At 40.2% G+C, this 27,744-nt stretch overlaps 1 protein-coding gene across 2 annotated transcripts in view; it reads right to left on the reverse strand.

The window, feature by feature from the left end:
- The window catches only part of NCKIPSD (NCK interacting protein with SH3 domain), a 158,187-nt gene that overhangs the window by 20,631 nt on the left and 109,812 nt on the right, over window positions 1–27,744 (reverse strand). For both annotated transcript variants that reach the window (XM_042451691.1, XM_042451692.1), the window contains exons 6-8: window positions 25,919–26,089; window positions 25,155–25,241; window positions 20,931–21,069 (exon numbers count right to left, since the gene is read on the reverse strand). In XM_042451691.1, coding sequence (XP_042307625.1) covers window positions 20,931–21,069; window positions 25,155–25,241; window positions 25,919–26,089 — 397 coding nt within the window. The remainder of the gene's footprint in view (window positions 1–20,930; window positions 21,070–25,154; window positions 25,242–25,918; window positions 26,090–27,744) is intronic.

The following is a 27,744-nucleotide window of genomic DNA, read 5'->3' on the forward strand; positions in this document are numbered from 1 at the left end:
TCATTCAGTTTTTGTGTATTATTTTATCATTTATGATATTATGTTTTTTTTTTGATGGGTCCTTTTACTAATTTTACCATGTTGTTTATTTGTGGTTTTTGTGCCTTTTTTAATACTGTTTGTGTATATTACTGTTTGGATCTATTTTATATTGTGATGGCTTTTAGCTTTTACAATAAACTTCTATTAACTGTCAATCACAACAGCAGGACTTTGAGCACCAGGTATTTTTGAGGCCTCAAGCAATTCTGTGACTATCAAAGTCTGACACTGCTGACTCCTGAATAGTATGTATGGAGATGAAATTATTCTCACAACTGTTTTGTCTTTGTGTCCTAAGAAAATGTATTGTGCAACTTATATTGCTATGTGTTTGTTTTGTTTCTAAGGGGGTTGGACTGGATGGCCCGTCCGGTCTTTTCCAACTCTATGATTCTAAAATTTATTTGAATAAAGATATATTAAAACAACAAGAACAACACAGAGAGGGGCTCAAACTGACAGGGCAGGGAGCCTTTTTCAGAAGCAAATCCATTTGATAAGTTGGCTGTGTTCTAATCTAATCTAGATCCTGCACTTTTTAATGTCTGTATTAAATTTTAATGTACTTCATGTATGTATTTCAATGCCATGACTGAAAAAAACAAACAAACCCGGGGTTGCTGATATAGAATAATGATACTAATGATGTGCATATTATATGTTATTTATCCACACCTAGGAAGCATACAATCACCAAAAACAGATATTGCCTCTGAGCGGATGGAAGACGATCTAAAGGGACAAACAACCACCAGCAAATGGTTTTCATGCTGCTGTGAATTACAGTATGACACACAGTTCTTATGGAGTGCCCTACATGAGAGGATAGGGGAAACAAAGAATAGCAATAATGCAGACAAAAAAGAGGCATGATGGAAACTATGTATACATAGTAGGGATGCAAGTGAAGTTTATTTTAGATAGCAGCAAGCCAGTGTAATCTTAAAACACCGACAGTTCCTGCTAAAGTGAGAGTCCAGCTCCGTCTTCATGCATAGCCATCTTAACCAGCAGGGGAAAAACACCCACAGAGACTTTTGATACCAAGTAAAAAGCACAAACACTTCCAGACACTGCAGACAGTCAAGAAACTGCTGTGATAAAGAGAAGCTCATATGTTTGTAAGCATAACAAATCTCAAAAGATTGTATTTGTACCACCAGCAGTACAGGGATAGACTAGACAACACAGCACCAGCCATGTGGTTGTGTAGGAAGTCCATTGCCATCTCCCACATCACACAGTCATCGACTCTAGCTGCTCCACCAAACACTCCACTCATTTCATTTGTGTTAGCAGGACTGCTGGTTTAATTCTTTCATCTCAGGAGAACCCGTTGTCATTTTACATGTAGACAGCCACTGCTCAACAATCCCTTCCACAGTCGGCGGGGAACAAATGCAAATATTCTTGTTCTGTAGTTTATTTCATTTTTATTTTGTTATAATTAATCCCTTGTGCTCTCTTCTTCTCTTGTTTATTGCTGCTTTGGGAAAAGTAAATTTCACTGTTAAATAAATCAAGTCCTGGCACTTAGGCTGATGGATCCTCTTGGAGACTTACATGTGAAATTATGGTTTCCTATTACAGGGATGGGCAGCGATTCAGGGCCAATTCCTCAGCCACTGAAAGCCAAAGATGACCAAAAATGCAAAAACAAATAGCAGAAGTATCAACTTTTGCTTCTGAAGAAAAAAAATTATTTCTGTTGTAGACTGTGTATGTGGCAGGTGTGCACATGCAACCCTTTAAAAAGACAATTGCCACTTCTGGGGACTTCTCAGAAAAGCAAGTCACCCTTTTGGCCAGAAAAAGCATGTTCTTGGAACCACTGGAGGTGTGGTGACTGCAAGCATCAGCAACAGTTGACTGCATTACTAAACAATTTTTGCAATGGGTGGTATAGCCACACACTCTCCTGGTGTGCACAATCCAGCCAACTCCCCACCCACGCTTCGTAGAACATCTGGGCAGCAGCTATTGAGGGTTCCAGGGGCCAGACTAACCTCTACTTCTAAGAGGACTTTTACCATCTCGGCCCTCCCTCTGAATTCTCTGCCCATTGAGCTCCGCTCGGCCACCTCCCTGGCCAGTTTAGAAAGGAGCTGAAGACCTTTTTATTTAAGCGCATCCTGATGCAAGCCCCGACAACCTCTCCGCCCCCCCTCTACGTACGGCGTGGCAGCTGGCTGGAATGTTTTAATGGATTGTGTTTTATTTTATGGTATAGTGTTTTTATGTATAGGACTGCCATGTATTTTATGAATGTTGTACACCGCCTTGGTTTATAGAAGGGCGGTATAAAATAATTTTTTTATTATTATTATTATTAGGACTGCCTGTGTGAAGTGTCAGTAGTTCAACTGTATACTCAACATTTCTTCTGGCATCAAAAGCCTGTGCACCCTGAACAGTCCATGCTGTGCCACCTGAGAAAGTATGACTGGCGAAGGTGTTTAACATCCTACCATCTGTACGCCGACGAAACCCAGTTGTATCTTTCCACCCCTGACATTTCTCCAAGGCTTGAACAGCAAGTTTCGTCTTGTCTCACAGCTATCTCGCAGTGGACGAGCATCGGTTTGAAGCTCAACATGTCCAAGACGGAGCTTCTTGTTTTCCTCCTAAGCCCCACCCTTCCCACACTCCTTTTTTGTCTCTGTGACCCCACTTCTATTCAACCCGTCCAGCAAGCCCGCAGTCTTTGTTTTATCTTTGTATCTCTGTCATGTATCGCTCAGATCCAGACCACAGCCCAGGCTTGTAGATTCCTTTGTACAATTGCCAAAATCCAACCATTTCTCTTGGACTTAATGCCAAGATCTGGTCCATGCCCTAGTGATCTCACGACTTGTTACTGTACAAATCTTCTGGCAGGGCTTCCTCTTCTCACCTCCGTCCTTAATTTCTGTCAGCATTACGCTGCACGATATCACATCGCCCACCGCTCTGACCATATCTCTGCCTTTGCTGGCATTCCTTCACTGGCTCCCCCTCCCTTTCCGCATTCAGTATAGCCCCTGCTGTCCACATTTAAAGCCTCATGGGCTGCCCCTCCTTACTTATCAGACCTTCTTTCTGCTCACCTTCCCACTCGGGCCCTCCGTTCTGGTGTCAAGGTTGCTGTCCCAGCCAGGATTTCCTCTGCCCATCTCAGATTCACCCCTTTTCACTCGCTGCCCTCACTCCTGGAACCTTCTCCCCCCCCCCCGAACAAGAGCCATCACTTCTTTAACCAGCTTCAAACGGAGTTGAAGACCGTCCTGTTCAGAGAAGCGTTCCCAGGCCTTGCTAATTGTCACTCTGCCTCCTGGATGAGATTAACCATCCATTATGAAGCAAGCCCTCCCTACAATCCATCTGCCTTGGTCCAGGCCTTGGAGGCAGAGAGGAACTGCTGGACCTCATCCCCTTCCCCACACTCCCTTCTCCTTTTGTGTGGTGTCTTCTTGATTGTACGCTGAGGGCAGAACCATCTAATTAAAAGACTGTATGTACAGCACTGTGTAAATTTACAGCGCTTTATAAATAAAGGTAATAATAAAATAATAATATAATAATAATAATAATAAATACACCAGCACAAAATCACAAAAAATGCTCGCCTGTGAAAGAGCAGTGGATTTGGGGGACTATCCATAATCAATGATAGATATCAAGCAACATACTATTACACTCTTTTACTTTTTTTTTTTTTGTTAAATATACGTGTAAATTAGAAAAAAGATATACTTGTAAATTTTCTCGTATAATTATCTATATGGTCACGTTGGCAAGACATTGCCCACTAATTTTGGGAGAATACCGAATTCTGAGGGAAGAGATGGCTAATCAACTCTAAGAGAAGCTAAGAGTTAGATCCCTGACTGCTACGTGAAAGAAAGTTTGCTGGATAAGTAGAGGGGGATGAAATGTTTGGATGTACTCCATCTAGATTAATATATTTGCTAAATGAGTAACAAATAATTCGTTTACTTCTACTAAATCCTGTATTTAGAGTTTAAGTATTATGATACGTAGGGAACTTTCTGCAGCTAAATAATTTGGTTTACATGGATTACTGGGAAGTATGTGACAGAATACGTTTTTTTTCCTTTCATATCTTTTGTTTAATGTCTATGTTAGAATAGTTGTTTGTGTGTACATAATGCTATGTGTTGTGGTATGGTTGTTATATTATTTGATATGTGCTTTTTTCTGTGTTATGTAGTTTTATAATAAAGTCTTAATAATTAAAAATGCTCACCTACATATATAATATTATCTCATTCAACATGCATTTATGCTTATGGCAATTTATTTAGTTGCCTTGATACATGCCAAAGCATGTACATAGTATTTCGTGTATAAGTTAACTACACGTTGAGTCTCCATATCTGAAAATGTTAAGGCCAGAAATGTTTTGGACTTTGGATTTTTGAATACGTATAAATAAATAAAATGTAAAATAAAATAAAATAAAATTCAATTAACTTTCCTTAAAATCAAAACTTTGATTTATTTTAAAAATGTTATCTGGGTTTATTTTTACTGTACTTATTTTTTTCCTATACTAACAGCAGAAATAGGACATGTGACTTAAAAAGGAACAAGGGCCCATTCCGCATGGGCAAAAAGTAGATTGTAAGCCTGAGGGCAGGGAACCGTCTAACAAAAAGATTGCTGTACAGCTGTGTAAATTTACAGCGCTTAAAATAAGGTTAATAACTAATAATAATACTGGTACGTACTGGGTATGAAAGGGCGTCCCTTCCGGACGCCCTAACCCTAGTATGTACCTAGTACTACAAAATGGCAGCGCCCTATCACATGGGCACCGCCATGTTGACATCGTGGACGCTTAGTGTCCGCACGTGTGGCGCAATGAACACAGCAAGTGCACCATTGGCACCTTGCGGCGTCATTCGCACTGCAAAAGAGCCGCTTTTTGCAGCTTCTTTTTCTGCCACCAGGAACCCTCCCCTTTCAAGCCGAGGCTTCTGGCAGCAGAAACGGAGCACCGGCAGACCACCCTTTTTGGGCGGTCTGTAAAGTGATAATGTTTCCTGCCATTCAATCTCCTTATGCCTACAATGTGCCATTCAATATCCAAATGCAAAAGAGTTGAAGAAGCAGCTGCTAAAAAGACATCATGGACCTCTTTCTCCAGAGGGATGCTTTGACCATCAAACCAGAGACTGACCAAAAGCGAGAATTAATCAGCATTTGGCACAATAAATAACTGCAGAATATTTTATTCTGTCTGCTGCATATTTATGATATTGAGGAGTAGAAATGGCTAGTTCTCCTGAACGTATTTAATAAAAAAATCATCTCTAATACTTTGAAATTTTCTCTTTCATAAACTGGCTTTCAAAACTAAGGTCCCATATAAGCAATCCCACATTAAAGCAACCATTTAGGACACCCAAATCTTGGTTCCACTTATTAGATGCCTACAGGTATATCTCAGAAGGGAATACCGCACATGGCAAATTCCCATTCTCCTCCATCACAGGTCATTCTTCTTTCCCCAGTTCTTTGACCAAACAGTATTCTTTCTCCTAAAATATACATTAGGCCCCAATAAATTAATCACTGTGTTGTTTCCAGAAAATATTTTATAGGTTGAATCTAAACTTATCCCACATTTTCTTAGGCAATTATGATTTTTTTCCTGGCAGTCATGAATATCATTTCAAAAATCCAATGCTTGAAACTAAACTTGGTGTTAAGCTCCACGATTTGCTCATTTGACAACTCACATTATTACGAGATTTCAGGGCATAGCTAATGATCTGGGAGATAGCAGCCATGCAGCTGACTCCGAAGTCCTTCAACCAGCATCTTGCTCACTAAGCTATCAAAGAGGATTTTGTAAGGCAACCAAAACTTAGACTTACTAAAGACTATCTGATAGCAGCATCCTTTGCTTCCAAGTGGGCTTATAACAGATTATTTGATCAAGGGTAGGTAAGAGAGAATCAGTGTGGTATAGTGGTTTGTGTGTTGGAGAAAAACACTAGGAGACCAGGGTTTGAATACATGCTGGCCAGAGAAACCTACGGGTTTCCCTTGCCCAAGTCATACCCTCTTGATCTCAAGGGAACACAATGGAAAACTCACTCTCAACAAACTTTGCCAAAAAACCTTGTGAGGTTCACTTTAGGTTTACTGTAAGGCAGAATGACTTGAAAGCACACAACAATAAAAAACAGTTATGATCTACTTATCTCATTGTTCAATCTTCTGCTTCAATTCCCAGCCTTGACACTGTTTCTGCTTGGTAGCAAAGTTTCTTCTCATACCCACCTGTGTCAGAGACTCCTGCAGTAACAGATTAAATCATGGTTCAAACAGTAACTCTTATTTTATTTCTTAAAATTGTATCCTGTGTTTCTACCACATGCTGATACCAATATCTATTCCTTCCTGCTAATAGAAGTGCTGGGACTAGTCTTAAAATACCTCTGCATATCCATGACAAGCAGAAGAGAGCCTCGAGATCCTTTCAATTGCAATGAGAACCCATTTGATGAATATGTCTCACCTTGTGTGTGTGTCTGCATATCTCGGGCCAAGCTCCATTGGCAGGACAGAATTCACCAAAGCAGAGATGATTGAAGATCCAAACTGCACATTGCTCAAAAACACTTCAGAAGCAGCAACCGCAATGCAACTCTGTGTTCTAAAAAAGGAAGAACTCTTAAGAGAAAGAATTTTCTGCTCTCGTTTTTTTGATAAATGTTATTCATTAAGCAAATAATCAGTTGTAAGAACTGAGCTGAGTAAAGGCCAATCAACCTCTGTTTACTGTAAGTGTGTGAACAAACAATGGGAATCAGCCTTTCAGAATATCAAAATGCTAGTGATACAAATAGATTCTATGACTAAGAAAGATTATTGAAGATTATTATTAAGAAAGTTACTAAAAAACAGATTAGATACTGATAGGAATGGATAGTATTTTTATTTTGAAGTTAGACGTATTCTCAAGGCTTTTGTTATTTGTACTGGTTTACTAGGTTTCTAAATGTAATTTTATAACAGTCTCCCTCCGTTTCTGTGGACTTGGAGTCTGCATCCCTCATCCATTATGGGTGGCAAATGGAGGAGACAAAATGGGGTGTGGGCTCCTGGGTGCACCACTGAATTTAAGCCAATGGGTCGCAATATTGGCAATTTTTCATGTGGGGGGGGAGGTTGTGGTGGTGGTCAGAATGGATTCTAAAGCAGAAAACCGGCGTGGCGATTGTAATACTGTACTTTATGACTGCACTATCTAACAAAATATTAATTTAAAAATGAAATGGTGAGATAATGTAATAAAAATGTTACCATTGTTTCTTCTTTATTCACAAGGAGGGAACTACTGTTTTCTGTTTTCTTTCTGGTATAATATTCAGTTCTTAGAAGTGCCAAAATACACTTTGCTACCAAGCTGCCTACGGTAATAGAGGCACTTTATGGAGGCACATAAGTTCTTGCATCCTTACCTGCATTGCTTTTTCCAGAACCGTTCATCAAAGATGCTGAGAGCAGCACATAGAAAGGGAAGAAGAACAGCCCCCCACTCACCCAGGAAAGGTCTGCTGCTTGCCCTTGCTTGCTTCTGCTGTTAACTCACCTGGTGGGACTGCTGCCTGCTCTAGACTGCTCCCTGCAGAACCAGGCCCCAAAAAACTGGCTGAATAGTTAGGTAGGACTACATGTCCCCTTGGGAAGGATGCTGCTGGTAGAATCACAGCTGAAGTGGGCACACCAGAGAGGAACGTTCCTTGGGGGAAATCACTTCAGGGGTATAAACAAGGGATGTGCACTGGGTTTCTTTTTTTTAAAAAACTTTTTAAATCTGCATATCAGTAAACTAAAACATGCTACAAGGTACATGGAAAGGGCAGTAGGTGAAAGAACTAGACAAAACCTAAAGAGTAAAGATAAAACTGAGTACTGCAGTTTTGAATGTTCCAAACGGATAGGAAGAAGATAATTTGAGATGTGGTTCTGGAGAAGAGGCTCAGGATACGTGGACAGCCAAAGAATAAACAAGTGGCATCCTAGAACAAAACAAGCCTGATTCACCCTCAAAGCCAAGACAGGGAAAACACAGGGCGGTTGTATTTTGACTAGTATCATGAACGCATGACACCTTAGAAAAAACAATATGTTAGGGATGGTAGAAGGTATAAGAAGAAAAGAGGAAGACCTCACGCTGGATGGCTAGACTCAATCATGGAGGTCATGGGCCTCAATCTGCAGAATCTAAGCAGAGCAGTGGAACATAGGAGGTGATAAGATACGTCTCATCCACAGGGTCACCTTGAGTCAGGTTCAACTCGAGGCAGTTATCAACAACTTTCTACTACTGCAACTAAAACAGCATTGGCCTTTTGTATATGACCTCCGTTTTTTAGCTTGTGCTTGTCTACCCTGGACACCTCAGATCACTGTCAGCATTCTGTTGCATTATTACCCAACATGTACTTTTTCCTTCTACTACAGATTTGGTTTTTTGCTGCTATCCCGGAGTCCCAGTCTAGGGATTATTCTGAAATTGCAACTGTCCTGCCCAGTATTTCGTCTTCCGGTTTTTATCAGTTGTACAGCTGACACCAACTCTCTCCACTGATGCATCTAAGTCATAATGACAAGTCACTGAAACTAATGCTGACTTCCACAACTTTGTACTGGATACCTGTCTCCTAACTTGTATGCAGACTTATTTATCACCACCTTCCAGCAACTCTCGATGCTGATTTGTAATATCACAGGTTTATGTCAGAAGAGGATGACCACAAAACAAGAGCACCAACTGTACACCGCTCAGATGAGAGGAAACAAGGATATTCCCACAAGAGAGCCTTCCTAATTCATACAAGCCACCTTGAATCCACTGTGGAACCTAACCCTCACATTGCCTTCTCCTACAGAAATAATTTCAGCTAATCATAGAAAGCAACATTTGTGGAAAACCCCCCTAATTGCAGGGTACAAGCATGGGTTATCAGTCACATTCCCAACTTGCGTTATATTCTATGCTCTTTATTTTTTTTTAGAAAAGAAATGTTTAAATAAAATAAACAATTAATGAAGCTATGCGTGGGGTGGGGGGGGGAGACTAAAAAGATTATTTTATCTAGGCCAACTGCAACAGCAATAAACCTTCAGAATGGAATGGAGCAAGGGAAGTATTTTTGCACAGCACCAAAGGCAAATTCCACATGTTTACTCTGCATACTTGATTTCCTTCCTTTGTCCCAGGAAGCTCTTCATAACCAATTTCCAATCCAGAGCTGTTTACCAAATGGCACAGATGTGCCTCAATTAAGAGACGACGACAGGAACAGCCCTGCCCAGTTCCAGGCATCTCAGAAATCCTTCCTCCCAATGACAGGAAGTTGCGCTACCTCTATTCCTGAGTGTGGCTTTTAAAAAACAAAACAGAAAGCTAGTTTATCTTGCGATTCCTAACATTGACTCTACTATCCTTATTTAATACCATTTAAGAAAGAGTCTGTGACGCGATACAAAAGCTGTTTCTTCCAGTCTGTTCCTGTAGTAGTCAGCCCAGAACATGCATTGCATTGGATCTGTGTACACCTATTCTCTCTTGTTTCAGTGCATAATATCAGATTCCATACTTCCTCCCTAGTTCCAATCTTCTGGCCATAGAACTGTTATACAGACTGCATACCCTGCTTTATTTTGGGGTACAAATATTTTGTTATATTTTATTTAAATAGCAGTTATAGAGAGGCCAGCAGAACCTGAAGGAAAGCTAAGATACCTTAAGTGAACTTTTGACTGCTCACACAGACCTGAGGTCATGTGGAAAGACAACCCCACTTTTTGTGCATTTCCTCTTGAAGGTCACAAACAAGGTTTATCAACCAAAGCACTAAACGCATCTTTCTGCGAGCCTCACACTGTACTTTCCCAAACCTGATCCTGTCCCCCCCAAACTCCCTGGGGTTGTCCTCATCTTATTGCTGCTTGATTAAATCACCACCACTGACAAAAGTATTCCTTTTGTAACTCTGAGTGAAAACCATCAACAAGGTGGGAATCCTACTGTTTGAGATTCCTGAAAACGAAATAACTCAGTTGCCTCAAGTCAGGTTTAGACCATAAATACCCTGGTTGGACACTCTATTTCAGTCCAGTTGGGGTCAGGCCAGACATGTGGTCAGATTCCGCTGCTGAAATTCCTCAGATTGCTAGCCAAACTCAGTCCTGGGAAGCGATTCTGAGTCCACATCCACTTTGCATTGTTCCTCAGTTGGAGCCTGCTTTTAAATGGTAAGCATTGCCCATTGCCATCTTTATTTGCATCCACTACCACTTTTTGCTTATATCTTGTTCTCGTGTGTGTTAAGTGCTACTGTGAACGTTGACATCCCTGTTGGTTCAAATATAAGCAATTGTAAGTGCAGAATAATCCTGCTTTCATAGGTACTCGCCCTTGATTTGTGAGCTAAATAGACCAACTGGAATTATTCTCAGAACAGGAATTCTGCGGGCAGCATGAGGGTCCTGATGCAACCATCCGGATTACTCTCATGCTCAGATACACTTAACTTTGTCTAAAAATAGTTTCCTTGAACAATTTGGATAGATGAACAATCATTATGCGATTAGTGATTTAGGATTTAATAAAAGCTGTGTGACCGACAATCATATCCCTGGTACATGACAACAGAATGTACTTTTCAACAGCTGTAATATGCAACAAGGGACAAAACTGATTTCAAATTCATTCTCCTTCTTGCACTCTCGTGCAAACTTCAGGATCTGCATCTGTCTGAAAATATGGAGAAAAAAATAAGTTTTCTAGGTACAGTATCAGAATAGACTCTTTCTGTGGCATCAGAGAAGACCAAACTATGGGCTTTGCAAAGCCACATTATTTCCCATTTACAAATTAATCATGCTGAAAGGGTATCTATACAGCCCCATAACAGAATTCTCCAAAGAACCCCGCCTTACTAGTTCTCAAGTCCAAGGAAAAACTGGGATTTTTCTCCTGACAGAAGCTCCCTTTTGTCTTAGGGCCAACCCCTCCTGAAGTCTATGATGTGGCATGGTTGCTGCTGTTCGCAGAAGTCAAAATCGACTGGGATGTCCCGCCAAGGGACATCTGCTACCATAACTTTTTGGGAGTCTGTTGTAGATCTCAGTATTATCCACAAAAACACTAACTCCCTAACATACGTTGGGCTTGGTTATCCGGGGGGATCCATTAAAGTGACAATGACACTTCTCCCATTTAGTTCGTTCCCAGAAGGATGAAGTTAATCCTAATATGTGTGGTTGTGTGGTGGTGTGTGTGGTGGTGTGTGTGTTGGGTGTTAAAGCAACGATATAAACCAGTGTGAAACTATATCTTTCAGTTGTGTGTTAATCACTTCAGATACACACATTTACACAAAATTTAACAGATCCCGTTCGACCAAAACAAGACGGAGTGTTCCAAAATACGAAGGGCAGTTTTCCTCCAAATAAACAGCAGATAAACATTTTCAGTCTTCCTAAAGAGCCCAACTTCGTTTCTCTGGGCATCCTCTTTATGTCGGGGCTGATCTGCAAATATCACCTTAGCCTCTGTTCATCCGTGGCAGATTTTGTCCGATGGCAGCCCGGAGCAGAGATTCCTACAAGAACAAGAAAAGAAGACATGACTTAAGTCATGAAATTAGTATAAAGCCCTTAATATCACTTAGTGATCAATAGCTTCTAGAGTGGCCGGACTGTCATGTCTATACACTGCATGCATGTTGTGGAAATCTCCGTTTGGGGAAGACTACGCATTTCGCACTATTAGATTTCGATTCCCGCGCTGGTTGAGAGGTGGGCAAGGTTTACTGACCAATTTAGTCTAGAGTGCAATCCCCTGCGTAATTTCAGACAAAGCCCATTTAGTTCACTGGTGCGCTAGGATTTGGACTTCAGTTTAAAGTTTAAAAACTCTTCCAGGGCTTGCCTCCCCCCCATCCCCTCCACCCGATTTCCTCTAGATATAGACCCTCTCCCTGAAAAGGATGAGCACCCCGCCCGTCCTTTGTTCTCTTTGTGTGTATAGTTTTTAATTGTGACTGTATGTTTTGATTGACTTGTTGGGTATCGTAATTGATTGTATGTTATACTGGGTTGTGATCCCCGCTCGATCCACCGGGGAGAGGTGGGAAATAATAATTATTAGTATTATTTTATTATTATTATTATTATTATTATTATTCTTATTATTATGGTTAGGTTATTTTATTATATCTTATTATTAGTTTATTCTTATTTTAATTTATTTATTTTTGGTCGCCTCTCCCTTCAGCTCCAGGCGGGTTTCCAACAATGTAAAAATATATACATATTACAGTAAATCCTATAAAAATCCACACATACCCACCCATTAAAGGCTATTACGTTGATAGCAAGACTCACCAACAGGATATACTTATTTTATTTTTTAAAAATATTTTACAAAGGTCATGTCACAGAGTAGTATACAAATAATCATCAAATTTTGTTTTTCAAGTATCATATTTCACTTGACACCCATGCCCGTCCAGTGTGTAAATAAACTTTTTATCATTTAATCTTTTTTTCGCACTTCAAATCAATGTTTTAACATTCTTTGTGTGTTTAGAGTGATCACTCTAGTCTCAATGCATACCATTTAGGCGGTTCAATCTGTGTTAGTTTCCCTTCTCGAGTCCTGTAGTCCTTGATCCCATTCCCTATTCGTACTTTATGTACATTTTGCTTTTATCTGCCGTTAACATATCTACCAGCATGCAACTATTTCCAGATCTACTCTTCGACCAAGTACCTCTGTGGTTTTTCCATTTTTTTTTGCCAATCAATCTCACGGCTTATCAGGTAGGGAGCCCGGTGGCACAGTGGGGTAAATGCCTGTACTCTGCGCCACTCACTCAAACAAAAGGTTTGCGAGTTCAAGACCACAAAAGGTCCCACAGCCGACGCAGGCTTGCATCCTTCCCGAGTCGCTAAAGACGATTCCAGACTGTTTGGGGGCAAATTAGCTTCTTGCTAAGTAGTACTTGCTGTTTTCACCGCTATGATCTTTGGATGCGTATATAATAAAACAAATTATTACATGAGTATTATTATTATAAATCACTATCTGATACATTTCTACTCATTTCTTTTGTTACCTATTAGCATTTTTAATAAATGAATTCAGGAGACAGTTTGAAATTAATTTTTATAATTTCAAATGTACTTTAGGAATAGTTTTTTAATAAGTTTACTAGATTAGTGTATAATTCCTACTACCATATACCACCCAGTCACAGTATTTTTTACACCTCCAGCATGTATTCCCACATGCCTTAAGATTTTCGCTAATTTTCGAGATCCACGCGATTTTTCCATGCTGTAAATTGTTGTGTCCTTCTTCAGCTAATTCCCAACTTTTCCGGGTCAATGTCCTCCTGCCAATATCTTTTGCCGCAAGTAGCATGTTCGTTTGTAATGTTTCTCTTCTATTCTCTTTTTAACAATACAACCGTAAGTTTGTAACAATTTTGGAGCGGCATTTTTCCAGTTTGTCCCTAATTCATTTTCCTTTTCTTAAATTCTTCTGTTTTATAATCTATCTAAATTGTCTGTTCATTATTTGTACGTTTTGCCATTAATGTTGGATCAATTTCTCTCGCAGTTTTTATTATGTAATGTTTTGTTTTGTTTGCACTAACAACATCAAAAAGATAATACTTTTAACTTGCCTTTATTTAAAGCAATTTCCATCCGCTATTTAATCCAATGGATCCTCAAAATGACTTTTAAGAAAAATGGTCTGTGTCATCATAAGCGAAATTAGTACGATAAAACGGATGCCCTGTTCGATTCAGTGTCCTGGGAACTGAAGGGCAAACAGCTCTAACATTAGTTTAATTCAGTCAGTACACAGGAAATATATTCCTCAAAGATGTGTATATACTAGGGAGCTGAAATGGGTCAACTAGCAACAGCTCATTGGCTCAATCACAACCTTAAAGGTAGCCGCAGTTTGGGACTCTCAAATCATAGGGCTTTTGCACATGCCAGCCTATGTCATTAACTCAATTAGATACATTAATTCATATTTGTGCATTGGTAATAACAGTCACTCTAATTCTCTTCTTAATTAGAATGAGATGATGATGATGAAAATATAAATAGGAAGTAGCCTGCTTCTCCAAAAGAGGAGAAAGCGCTAATAATAAACAATCCTAAAATACAATAAACATACAATAATGTCTCTTGCCCATTGTCATCCAACAACCCCCAACTTCCCAACCATAATAAGAAATGTATTATTAACAGTTGTTAAAACAATTGATAAAAGTAGGGCAGTGGGCGTTGCTAACGAATCGTTAAACTGACGGTTTTGTTGGAATGGTAGGTTGGAAGGCCTGCCGGTAAGGATAGGTCTTGATTGCTTTTTAAAGCTTTCAAACTGGGGGAGATATTGGATCTCCATAACTTGGGAGCACCCGAGGAAAGATTCTCTGAGTAACCGCAGCCACCCTAAGTAAGATCTGGATTGCTTCCCCCCTATTGTACATGTTACTTTTCCGTTCAAGTGAAACAAGACCTGGAGTGACTCCAGCATTGATGTCACAGCCCTCAGTCCTCATCTATTCCTCACCATGCTCCCACCCTTAGTTTGAGTGAGATAGTTACACTCTTGCCACTAGACTGGATGCATGTCATCTTCTGAAGGAAGTGCCTTTGGGGTATGCTCCTTGATTATGCAAAAAGACCTAGCAGAGCAGCACTTAGATCTAGCCAAGGAGTTCCTAGCTGCTAACTGGTAGGTTAGAAATCTTTAGATAATAGTTGCATGTGAAAGGCATTACATCCTTTTGAGCCAAGAGGGTCTCTTTTGGCGTGCCCTATTTGCCACAGTTTCTTTGAAATGATGTTTTTTCAGTACCTAACCATCGGCCCCAACTTTTTTGGACTGCCAACCTCCTTTTCTCTCTTTGGGGACAGACCTTAGCTGTCCCATACTGAATCTAGGTTACTGTTACTCGCAATTTCAACAAGCCAATTTTGGTCATTGTCGTTGCCACCCAGTATGGGCGCAGCAGTCGGGGGCCACTCCAATGGCCTCCGCGGGCCGCATCCGGCCCGCGGGCCGGAGGTTGCCGACCCCTGATCTAAAGGGACAACACAACCGCCAGCAGAATATGGTTTGCACTGCTGATGTGAATTACAGGTATGACCACACAGTTCTTATGAGAGTGCCCTACATGAGAAAGGAATTAGGGGAAACAAAGAATAGCAGATAATGCAGACAAAAAAGAGGCATGATGGAAACTAATGTATACATTAGTAAGGGATGCAAGTGAAAGTTTATTTTTAGATAGCAGCAAGCCAGTAGTAATCTTAAAACACAGACAAGTTTCCTGCTAAAGTGAAGAGTCAAAGCTCCGTCTTCATGCATAGCCATCTTAACCAGCAGGGGGAAAAATACCCTACAGAGACTTTTGAATACCAAGATAAAAAGCACAAACACTTCAGACACCGCAGACAGTCAATAAACTGCTGTGATAAAGAGAAAGCTCATACGTTTGTAAGCATAACAAATCTCAAAAGATTGTATTTGTACCACAAGCAGTACAGGGATAGACTAGACAACACAGCACCAGCCATGTGGTTGTGTAGGAAGTCCATTGCCATCTCCCACATCACACAGTCATCGACTCTAGCTGCTCCACCAAACACTCCACTCATTTCATTTGTGTTAAGCAGGACTGCTGGTTTAATTTCTTTCATCTTCAGGGAAGAACCCCGTTGTCATTTTACATGTAGACAGCCACTGCTCAACAATCCCTTCCACAGCTTAGGAGGGGAACAAATGCAAAATATTCTTGTTCTGTAGTTTAGTTTCATTTTTATTTTGTTATAATTAATCCCCTTGTGCTCTCTCTCTCTTTCTTGTATATTGCTGCTTTGGAAAAGGTAATTTCACTGTTAAATTAAATCAAGTCCTGGCACTTAGGCTGATGGATCCTCTTGGAAGACTTACATGTGAAATTATGGTTCCTATTACAGGGATGGGCAGCAGATTCAGGGGCCAATTCCTCAGCCACTGAAAGCCATAAAGATGACCAAAAATGCAAAAACAAATAAGCAGAAAGTAATCAACTTTTGCTTCTGAAGAAAAAAAAATTATTTCTGTTGTAGACTGTGTATGTGGCAGCGGTGTGCACATGCAACCCTTTAAAAAGACAAATGGCCACTTCTGGGGACTTCTCAGAAAAGCAAGTCACCCTTTTTGGCCAGAAAAAGCATGTTCTTGGAACACTGGAGGTGTGGTGGACTGCAAAAGCATCAGCAAACAGTTGATCTGCATTACTAAACAGATTTTTGCAATGGGTGGTATAGCCACACACTCTCCTGGTGTGCAACAATCCAGCCAACTCCCCACCCACTGCTTAGAACATCTGGGCAGCAGCTATTGAGGGTTCCAGGGGCCGGACTAACCCTCTACTTCTAAGAGGACTTTTACCATCTCGCCCTACCCTCTGGAATTCTCTGCCCATTGAGCTCCGCTCGGCCACCTCCTGGCCAGTTTAGAAAGGAGTGAAGACCTTTTTATTTAAGCAAGCATTCCCTGATGCAAGCCCCGACTAACTCTCGCCGCCCCCTCTACGTCAGCAGTGGCAGCTGGCTGGAATGTTTTAATGGATTGTGTTTTATTTTGGTATATGTGTGTTTTATGTATGGAATGCCATGTTTTTATGAAGTTTGTACACCGCCTTGGTTTATAGAAGGGCGGTTATAAAAATTTTTTTTATTATTATTATTAGGACTGCCTGTGTGGAAGTGTCAAAGTAGTTCAACTGTATACTCAACAGTTTCTTCTGGCATCACAAAGCCTGTGCAGCCCTGAACAGGATACCATGCTTGTGCAACCTGAGAAAGTATGACTGTGCGAAGGTGTTTACACATCCTACCATCTGTACGCCGACGAAACCCAGTTGTATCTTTCCACCCCTGACATTTCTCCAAGGCTTGAACAGCAAGTTTCGTCTTGTCTCACAGCTATCTCACAGTGGATGCGCCATCGGCGTTTGAAGCTCAACATGTCCAAGACGGAGCTTCTTGTCTTTCCTCCTAAGTCCACCCTTCCACACTCCTTTTCTGTCTCTGTGAACCACACTTCTATTCAACCAGTCCAGCAAGCCTGCAGTCTTGGTTTTATCTTTGACTCTTCCCTGTCGTGTATCCCTCAGATCCAGACCACAGCCAAGGCTTGTAGATTCCTTTTGTACAATATTGCCAAAATCCAACCATTTCTCTCTGACTCTACTGCCAAGATCCTGGTCCATGCCCTAGTGATCTCACGACTTGATTACTGTAACATCCTTCTGGCAGGGCTTCCTCTTTCTCACCTCCGTCCCTTAATTTCTGTCCAGCATTAAGCTGCACGCATTATCACATTCGCCCACCGCTCTGACCATATCTCTCCTTTGCTGGCATTCCTTCACTGGCTCCCCCTCCCTTTCCGCATTCAGTATAAGCCCCTGCTGTCCACATTTAAAGCCCTCCATGGGCAGGCCCCTCCTTACTTATCAGACCTTCTTTCTGCTCACCTTCCCACTCGGGCCCTCCGTTCTGGTAGTCAAGGTTTGCTGTCCCAGCCCAGGATTTCCTCTGCCCCATCTCAGATTCACCCCCTTTTCACTCGCTGCCCCTCCCTCCTGGAACCTCCCCCCCCCCCGAACACGAGCCATCACTTCTTTAACCAGCTTCAAAATGGAGTTGAAGACCGTCCTGTTCAGAGAAGCGTTCCCAGGCCTTGCATAATTGTCACTTGCCTCCCTGGATGAAGATTAACCATCCATTATGAAGCCAAGCCCTCCCTACAATCCATCTGCCTTGGTCCAGGCCTTGGAGGCAGAGAGGAACTGCTGGACCTCATCCCCTTCCCCACCACTACTCCCTTCTCCTTTTGTGTGGTGTCTTCTTAGATTGTAAGCCTGAGGGCAGAGAACCATCTAATTAAAAAGACTGTATGTACAGCGCTGTGTAAATTTACAGCGCTTTATAAATAAAGGTTAATAATAATAATAATAATAATAATAATAATAATAATAATACACCAGCACAAAATCACAAAAAATGCTCGCCTGTGAAAGAGCAGTGGAATTTGGGGGACTAATCCATAATGATAGATATACTACAAGCAAACATACTATTACACTCTTTACTTTTTTTTGTTAAATATGACGTGTAAATTAGAAAAAGATATAACTTGTAAATTTTCTCGTATAATTATCTATATGGTCACAGTGGCAAGAACATTGCACACTAAATTTTGGGAGAATACCGAAATTCTGAGGGAAGAAGAATGGCTAATCAATCTAAGAGAAGCTAAGAGATTAGATACACTGACTGCTACGTTGAAAGAAAGTTTGCTGGATAAAGTAGAGGAGGGATGGAAATGTTTGAATGTACTACCAATCTAGATTAAATATATTTGCTAAAATGAGTAACAAATAATTCGTTTACTTCTACTAAATCCTGTATTTAGAAGTTTAAGTATTATGATACAGTAGGGAACTTTCTGCAAGCTAAATAATTTGGTTTACATGGATTACTTGGGAAGTATGTGAACAGAATATGTTTTTTTCCTGTCATATCTTTTGTTTAATGTCTATGTTAGAATAGTTGTATTAGAATGTGTACATAATGCATATGTGTTGTGGTATGGTTGTTATATTATTTGATATGTGCTTTTTTCTGTGTTATGTAAGTTTTATAATAAAGTTCTTAATTAATTAAAAATGCTCACCTACATATTAATATTATCTCATTCAACATGCATTTATGCTTATGGCAGAATTTATTCTAGTTGCCTTGATTACATGCCAAAGCATGTACATAGTATTTCTGTGTATTAAGTTAACAATACACGTTGAGTCTCCCATATCTGAAAATGCTTAAGGCCAGAAATGTTTTGGACTTTGGATTTTTGAATACCTGTATAAATAAATAAAATGTAAAATAAAATAAAAATAAAATTCAATTAACTTTCCTTAAAAATCAAAACTTTGATTTATTTTAAAAATGTATATCTGGGTTTATTTTTATTTATTTTTTTCCACATATACTAAACAGCAGAAATAGACAATGTGACTTAAAGGGCCCATTCCGCATGGGCAAAAAGTAGATTGTAAGCCTGAGGGCAGGGAACCGTCTAACTAAAAAGATTGCATGTACAGCGCTGTGTAAATTTACAGCGCTTCATAAATAAAGGTTAATAATAATAATAATAATACTAGGTACGTACTAGGGTATGAAAGGGCGTCCCTTCCGGACGCCCTAACCCTAGTATGTACCTAGTACGTACAAAATGGCAGCGCCCTATACACATGGGCACCGCCATGTTGACATCGTGGACGCTTAGTGTCCGCACGTCGTGGCGCAGAAATGACACAGCAAGTGCACCATTGACACCTTGCGGCGTCATTACTGCACTGCAAAAAGAAGCCGCTTTTTGCGGCTTCTTTTTCTGCCACCAAGAACCCTCCCCATTTCGAGGCCGAGGCTTCCTGGCAGCAGAAACGGAGGCACCGGCAGACCGCCCTTTTTGGGCGGTCTGTAAAGTGATAATGTTTCCTAGCCATTCAATTTCTTCCTTAATTGCTAAAATGTTGCCCATTCAATATCCAAATGCAAGAGTTGAAGAAGCAGCTGCTAAAAAGACATCATGGACCTCTTTCTCCAGAAAAGGGATGCTTTGACCATCAAACCAGAGAACTGACAAAAAGCCATGAGAATTAAATCAGCATTTGGCAGCAATAAACTAACTGCAGAATTAGTTTATTCTCCTCCATCACAGCATCATCTATCTTTCCCCAGTTCTTTGACCAAACAGTATTCTCTTCTCCTAAAATATACATTTAGGCCCCAATAAATTATAATCACTGTTTTGTTTCCAGAAAAATATTTTATAGGTTGAATCTAAACTTAGTCCACATTTTCTTAGGCAAGTATGATTTTTTTCCTGGCAGTCATGAATATCATTTTCAAAAATCCAAATGCTTGAAACTAAACTTGGTGTTAAGCTCCACAGATTTGCTCAGTTGACAACTCAACATTATTATCGAGATTTACAGGGCATAACTAATGATCTGGGAGATAGCAGCCATGCAGCTGACTCCGAAGTCCTTCAACCAGCATCTTGCTCACTAAGCTATCAAAGAGATGTTTTGTAAAGGCAAGCCAAAACTTAGACTTACTAAAGACTATCTGATAGCTGCATCCTTTGCTTCCAAGTGGGCTTGATAACAGATTATTTGATTAAGGGTAGGTAAGAGAGAATCAGTGTGGTATAGTGGTTTGTGTGTTGGAGAAAAACACTAGGAGACCATGGTTTGAATACATGCTTGGCCAGAGAAACCTACTGGTTTCCCTTGCCCAAGTCATACTCTCTTGATCTCAAGGGAACACAATGGCAAACTCACTCTCAACAAACTTTGCCAAGAAAACCCTGTGATAGGTTCACTTTAGGTTTACTGTAAGGCAGAATGACTTGAAAGCACACAACAATAACAAACAGGTTAAAGATCTACTTTATCTCATTGTTCAATCTTCTGTTCAATTCCCAGCCTTGACACTGTTTCTGCTTGGTAGCAAAGTTTCTTCCCATACCACCTGTGTCAGAGACTCCTGCAGTAACAGATTAAATCATGGTTCAAACAGTAACTATTATTTATTTCTTAAAATTGTATCCTGTGTTTCTACCACATGCTGATACCAATATCTATTCCTATTCCTGCTAATAGAAGTGCTGGGTACTAGTCCTTAAAATACCTTGACATATCCATGACAAGCAGAAGAAGAGCCTGAGATCTTTCAATTGCAATGAGACCCATTTGATGAATATGTCTCACCTTGTGTATGTGTCTGCATATCTCGGGCCAGCTCCATTGGCAGGACAGAATTCACCAAAGCAGAGATGATTGAAGCATCCAAATTGCACATTGCTCCAAAACACTTCAGAAGCAGCAACCGCAATGCAACTCTGTGTTCCTAAAAAAGGAAGAACTCTTAAGAGAAAAGAATTTTCTGCTCTCTTTTTTTGATAAATGTTATTCATTAAGCAAATAATCAGTTGTAAGAACTGAGCTGAGTAAAGGCCAATCAACCTCTGTTTACTGGTAAGTGTGTGAACAAACACATGGGAATCAGCCTTTCAGAATATCAAAATGCTAGTGATACAAAATAGATTCTATGACTAAGAAAGATTATTGAAGATTATTATTAAGAAAGTTACTAAAACAGATTAGATTACTGATAAGGAATGGATAGATTATTTTTATTTTGAATTTAGACGTATTCTCCAAGGCTTTTGTTATTGTAGTTACTAGGTTTCTAAATGTAACTTTATACAGTCTCCCCTCCGTTTCTGTGGACTTGGAGTCTGCATCCCTCATCCACTTATGGGTGGCAAATGGAGGGAGACAAAATGGGGTGTGGGCTCCTGGGTGCACACTGCCATTTAAGCCAATGGGGCTCGAATATTGGCAATTTTTCATGGGGGGGGGAGGGTTGTGGTGGTGGTCCAGAATGGATTCTCCCGCGAAAACGGCGTGGCGATTGTATATACTTTCTATGACTGCACTATCTAACAAATATTAATTTAAAAATGAAATGGTGAGATACATGTAATACAAATGTTACCATTGTTTCTTCTTTTATTCACAAGGAGGGAACTACTGTTTTCTGTTTTCTTTCTGGTATAATATTCAGTATCTTAGAAGTGCCAAAATACATCTTTGCTACCAAGCTGCCTACTGGTAATAAGAGGCACTTTATGGAGGCACATAAGTTCTTGCATCCTTACCTGCAATCTGCTTTCCAGAACCTTTCATCAAAGTATGCTGAGAGCCAGCACATAGGAAGGAGAAGAAGAACAGCCCCCCCACTCACCCAGGAAAGAGGTCTGCTGCTTGCCCACTTGCTTGCTTCCTGCTGTTAACCTCACCTGGTGGGACTGCTGCCTGCTCTAGACTGCTCCCTGCAGAACCAGGCCCCAAAAAAAACTGGCTGAATAGTTAGGTAGGACTACATGTCCCCTTGGGAAGGAGCTGCTGCTGGTAGAATCACAGCTGAAGTGGGCAACACCAGAGAGGAAGCGTTCCTTGGGGGAAATCACTTCAGGGGTAAAACAAGGGATGGTGCACTGGGTTTCTTTTTTTTTTTTTTTAAACTTTTAAAATCTGCATATCAGTAAACTAAAACATGCTACAAGGTACATGGAAAGGGCAGTCATGAAAGAACTAGACAAAACCTAAAGAGTAAAGATAAAACTGAGTACTGCAGTTTGAATCTTCCAAACGGATAGGAAGAAGATAATTTGAGATGTGGTTCTGGAGAAGAGTGCTCAGGATACTGTGGACAGCAAAGAAATAAACAAGTGCATCCTAGAACAAAACAAGCCTGAATTCACCCTCAAAGCCAAGACAGGAAAACACAGGCGGTTGTATTTTGACTATATCATGAGACAGCATGACACCTTAGAAAAAAACAATAATGTTAGGGATGGTAGAAGGTAGAAGAAAAAGAGGAAGACCTCACGCTAGATGGCTAGACTCAATCATGGAGGTCATGGGCCTCAATCTGCAGAATCTAAGCAGAGCAGTGGAACATAGGAGGGATTAAGATACGTCTCATCCACAGGGTCACCTTGAGTCAGGTTCAACTCGAAGGCAGTTATCAACAACTTTCTACCTACTGCAAACCTAAAACAGCATTGGCCTTTTGTATATGACCTCCATTTTTTAGCTTGTGCTTGCTACCCTGGACAACCTCAGATCACTGTCAGCATTCTGTTGCCAGTTATTCCCAACATGTACTTTTTCCTTCTACTACAGATTTTTGGTTTTTTGCTGCTATCCCAGAGTCCCAATCTAGGATTATTCTGAAATTGCAACTGTCCTGCCCAGTATTTTCAGTCTTCCGGTTTTTATCAGTTGTACAGCTGACACCAACTCTCTCCACTGATGCATCCAAGTCATTAATGACAAGTCACTGAAACTAATGCTGACTTCCACAACTTTGTACTGGATACCTGTCTCCTACTTGTATGCAGACTTATTTATCACCACCTTCCAGCAATCTTCTATGCTGATTTGTAATATCACAGGTTATGTCAGAAGAGGATGACCACAAAACAAGAGCACCAACTGTACACTGCTCAGACTGAGAGGAAAACAGGATTATTCCCACAAGAGAGCCTTCCTAATTCATACTAAGCCACCTTGAATCCCACTGTGGAACCTAACCCTCACATTGCCTTCTTCCTACAGAAATAATTTCAGCTAATCATAGAAAGCAACATTATGTGGAAAACCCCCTAATCTGAGGGCTACAAGCATGGGTTATCAGTCACATTCCCAACTTGCGTTATATTCTATGCTCTTTATTTTTTTTAGAAAAGAAATGTTTAAATAAAAATAAACAATTAATGAAGCTATGCAGTGGGGGGGGGGGGGGAGACTAAAAAGATTATTTTATCTAGGCCAGACTGCAACAGCAATAAACCTTCAGAATGGAATGGAGCAAGGGAAGTATTTTTTGCAAGCACCAAAGGCAAATTCCCACATGTTACTCTGCATACTTGATTTCCTTCCTTTGTCCCAGGGAAGGCTCTTCATAACCTAATTTCCAATCCAGAGCTGTTTACCAATGCACAGATGTGCCTCAATTAAGAGACGAGCAGGAACAGCCTGCCCATGTTCCCAAGGCATTCTCAGAAATCCTTCCTCCCAATGACAGGAAAGTTGCTACCTCTATTCCTGAGTGTGGCTTTTAAAAACAAAGAAGCTAGCTTTATCTTGCGAGTTCCTAACATTGACTCTACTACTCCTTATTTAATACCATTTAAGAAAGAGTCTGTGACGCAGATACAAAACCTGTTTTCTTCCAGTCTTTCCCTGTAGTAGTCAGCCCAGAACATGCATTGCATTGGATCTGTGTACACCTTATTCTCTCTTGTTTCAGTGCATAAATATCAGATTCCATACTTCCTCCCCTAGTTCCAATCTTCTGGCCATAGAACTGTTACTACAGCCTGCATACCCTGCTTTATTTTGGGGTACAAATATTTTGTTATATTTTTATTATAATAGCAGTTATAGAGAGGCCATGAGCATGAACCTGGAAAGCTAAGATTACCTTTAAGTGAACTTTTGACTGCTCACACAGACCTGAGGTCATGTGGAAAGAACGCCACCACTTTTGTGCATTTCCTCTTGAAGGTCACAAACAAAGGTTTATCAACCAAAAGCACTAAACCAATCTTTCTGCTAGCCTCACACTGTACTTTCCCACACCTGATCCTGTCCCCCAAACTCCCTGGGGTTGTCCTCATCTTATTCCTGCTTGATTAAATCACCACCACTGACCAAAAGTATTCCTTTTGTAACTCTGAAGTGAAAACCATCAACAAGGTGGGAATCCTACTGTTTTTGAGATTCCTGAAAAATCAACTCAAGTTGCCTCAAGTCAGGTTTAGCCATAAATACCCCTGGTTGGGCACTCCTATTTCAGTCTCAGTTGGGGTCAGGCAGACATGTGGTCAGATTCCTGCTGAAATTCCTCAGATTGCTAGCCAAACTCAGTCCTGGGAAGCGATCTGAGTCCAATCCACTTTGCATTGTTCCTCAGGTTGGAGCCTGGCTTCTTAACTGGTGAGCATTGCCCATTGCCATTCTTTAATTTGCTATCCACTACCACCTTTTTGCATATCTTAGTTCTTGTGTGTGTTAAGTGCTACATGTGAACGTTGACATCCCTCTTTATGTTCAAATAATAAAGCAATTTAAGTAGCAGAATAATCCTGCTTTCATAGGTACCTTATGAATTTGTGAGCTAAATAGACCAACTGGAATTATTCTCAGAACAGGGAATTCTGCGGGCAGCATGAGGGTCCTGATGCAACCTCCGGATTACTCTCATGCTCAGATACACTTAACTTTGTCTAAAAATATTTTCCTTGAACAGATTTGATATATGAACAATAATTATGCTATAGTGATTTAGGATTTAATAAAAGCTGTGTGACCGAACAATCCATTATCCTGGTACAAGGACAACAGAATGTACTTTCATACCATCTGATAATATGCAACAAGGGACAAAACTGATTCAAATTCATTCTTCTTGCACATCTTCTTGCAAACTTCAGGATCTGCATCTGTCTGAAAATATGGAGAAAAAAATAAATTTTCTAGGTATCAAGAATAGACTCTTTCTAGTGGCAATCAGAGGAGACCAAACTATGGGCTTATCAAACCACATTAATTTCCATTTACAAAAATTAATCATGCTGAAAGTGTATCATTATAACAGCCCCATAACATAACTTCTCCAAAGAACCGCCTTACTAGTTCTGCAAGTCCAAGTAAAAACTGGGATTTTACTCCTTGAACAGAAGCTCCTTTTGTCTTAGGGCCAACCCTCTCTGAAGTCTATGATGTGGCATGGTTTCTGCTGTTCAGAAGTCAAAAATCTACTGAGGATGTCCAGCCAAATGGACACTGCTACCATAACTTTTTGGAAGTCTGTTTGTAGATCTCAGTATTATCACACAAAAACACTAACTCCTAACATACAGTTGGAGCTTGGTATCCGTGGGGGATCCATTAAAAAGTAGACCAATGACACTTCTCCCAATTTAGTTCTGGTTCCCAGAAGGATGAAGTTAATCCTAAATGTGTGTGTGTGTGTGTGTGTGTGTGTGTGTGTGTGTTAAAGCAACTATATAAAACCAGTTGAAACATATATCTTTCAGTTGTTTGTTAATCACTTCAGAATACACACATTTACACAAAAATTTAACAGATCCCAGTTCTACCAAAACCAAGACGGTAGTTACCAAAATACGAAGCAGTTCCTCCAAATAACAGCAGATAACATTTTCATCTTCATAAAGAGCCCAACTTCGTTGCTGGGCATCCTCTTTATGTCGGGCTAGATCTGCAAATATCACCTTTAGCCTCTGTTCATCGTGGCAGATTTGTCCAGATGGCAGCCCTGAGCAGAGATCCTACAAGAACAAAAAAGAATACAGGACTTAAACCATGAAAATTAGTATAAAAGCCCTTACTATCAACTATAAGTGATCAATAGCTTCTAGAGTGGCCGACTGTGCAGTGTCATACACTGCATGCATATTTGTGGAGAATCCCTTTTGGGGGAAGACACGCATTTCTCACTATTGGATTTCAGATTCCCCGCTCTGGTTGCAAAGAGGTGGCAAGGTTTACTGACCAATTAGTCTTAGAGTGCAATCCCCATACGTAACTATTCAGACATAAAACCCATTTAGTTCACTGAGGCTCTAGGATTTAGGACTTCAGCTTAAATGGTTTAAAAACTCTTCCAGGGAGCATATCCACCCGATTTCCTCTAAGATATAGACCCATCTCCCTGAAAAGGATGAGCACACCCTGTCCTTTGTCTCTTTGTAATTTATAGTTTTTAATTGTGAACTGTATGTTTTTATTGACTTGTTGTATCGTAATTGTATTGTATTTTATACTGGGTTGTGATCCCGCCTCGATCCACCTGGGAGAGGTGGGGAAATATAAATTATTATTATTATTATTATTATTATTATTATTATTAATTTATTTATTTTTAGGCCGCCTCTCCCTTCAGATCCAGGCAGGTTTTCCAAAAATGTAAAAATATAATACATATTACAGTAAATCATAAAAATCCACAATACCCAACCCATTAAAGGCTATTACGTATGATAGCAAAGAACTCAAACACAGAGATAATACTTTATTTTATTTTTTAAAAAATATTTTACAAAGAGTAATGTACAAAGTAGTAGTATACAAAATAATCATCAAATTTTGTTTTTCAAGTATACATATTTACAATTGACATCCCATGCCCGTCCAGTTTGTATAAACTTTTATCATTTAAATCTTTTTTTTCCACTTCAAAAGCAATGTTTTTAACAATTCTTTTGTGTGTTAGAGTGATCACTCTATCTCAATTCATACAATTAGCGTTTCAATATGTTTAAGTTTCCCTTCTCAGAGTCCTGTAGTCTTGGATCCCATTCCTATTCTACTTTATGTACATTTTATCTTTTTAATCTAGCAGTTAACACAGGGGTAGGCAATCTTTTTGAGCCGGGGGCCGGGTTGCTGTCCCTCAGACAACTGAGGGGCCGAACCCAAAAAATAAATAATTAAATAATTTTTTAAAAAATTAAATATATAAATAAACCAGGACAAATGTAGGACAAAATTTTCAAATGGAAGACACTTTTTTAAAAAAAATGGAGGACACATGAAAAAATTTGCTGATTTTTTAAAAAATGTTAATATAAATGCATGTTTCTGAGGCTTCTACAGACAATTGCCCCCCAAAGGCGCCGGCGGCAATCGGCAGCAGGACTGAGCTGGGGCCGGTCCCAAGGCCTCGCCGGGCCGCATCCGGCCCGCGGGCCGCAGGTTGCCTACCCCTGAGTTAACATATCCATACTCATCATATCAACTAATTTCCAGATCTACTCTTCGACCAAGGTACCTCTGTTGTTTTCCATTTTTTTTGCCAAAATCAATCTCACTGCTGTAATCATGTATGGAGCCCTGGTGGCACAGTGGTTAAATGCCTGTACTGCAGCCACACACTCAAAACCACAAGGTTGCGAGTTCAAGACCAGCAAAAGGGCCCAAGCTC

Source organism: Sceloporus undulatus, chromosome 2 (assembly GCF_019175285.1).
Source record: "Sceloporus undulatus isolate JIND9_A2432 ecotype Alabama chromosome 2, SceUnd_v1.1, whole genome shotgun sequence".
NCBI lineage: Eukaryota > Metazoa > Chordata > Lepidosauria > Squamata > Phrynosomatidae > Sceloporus > Sceloporus undulatus.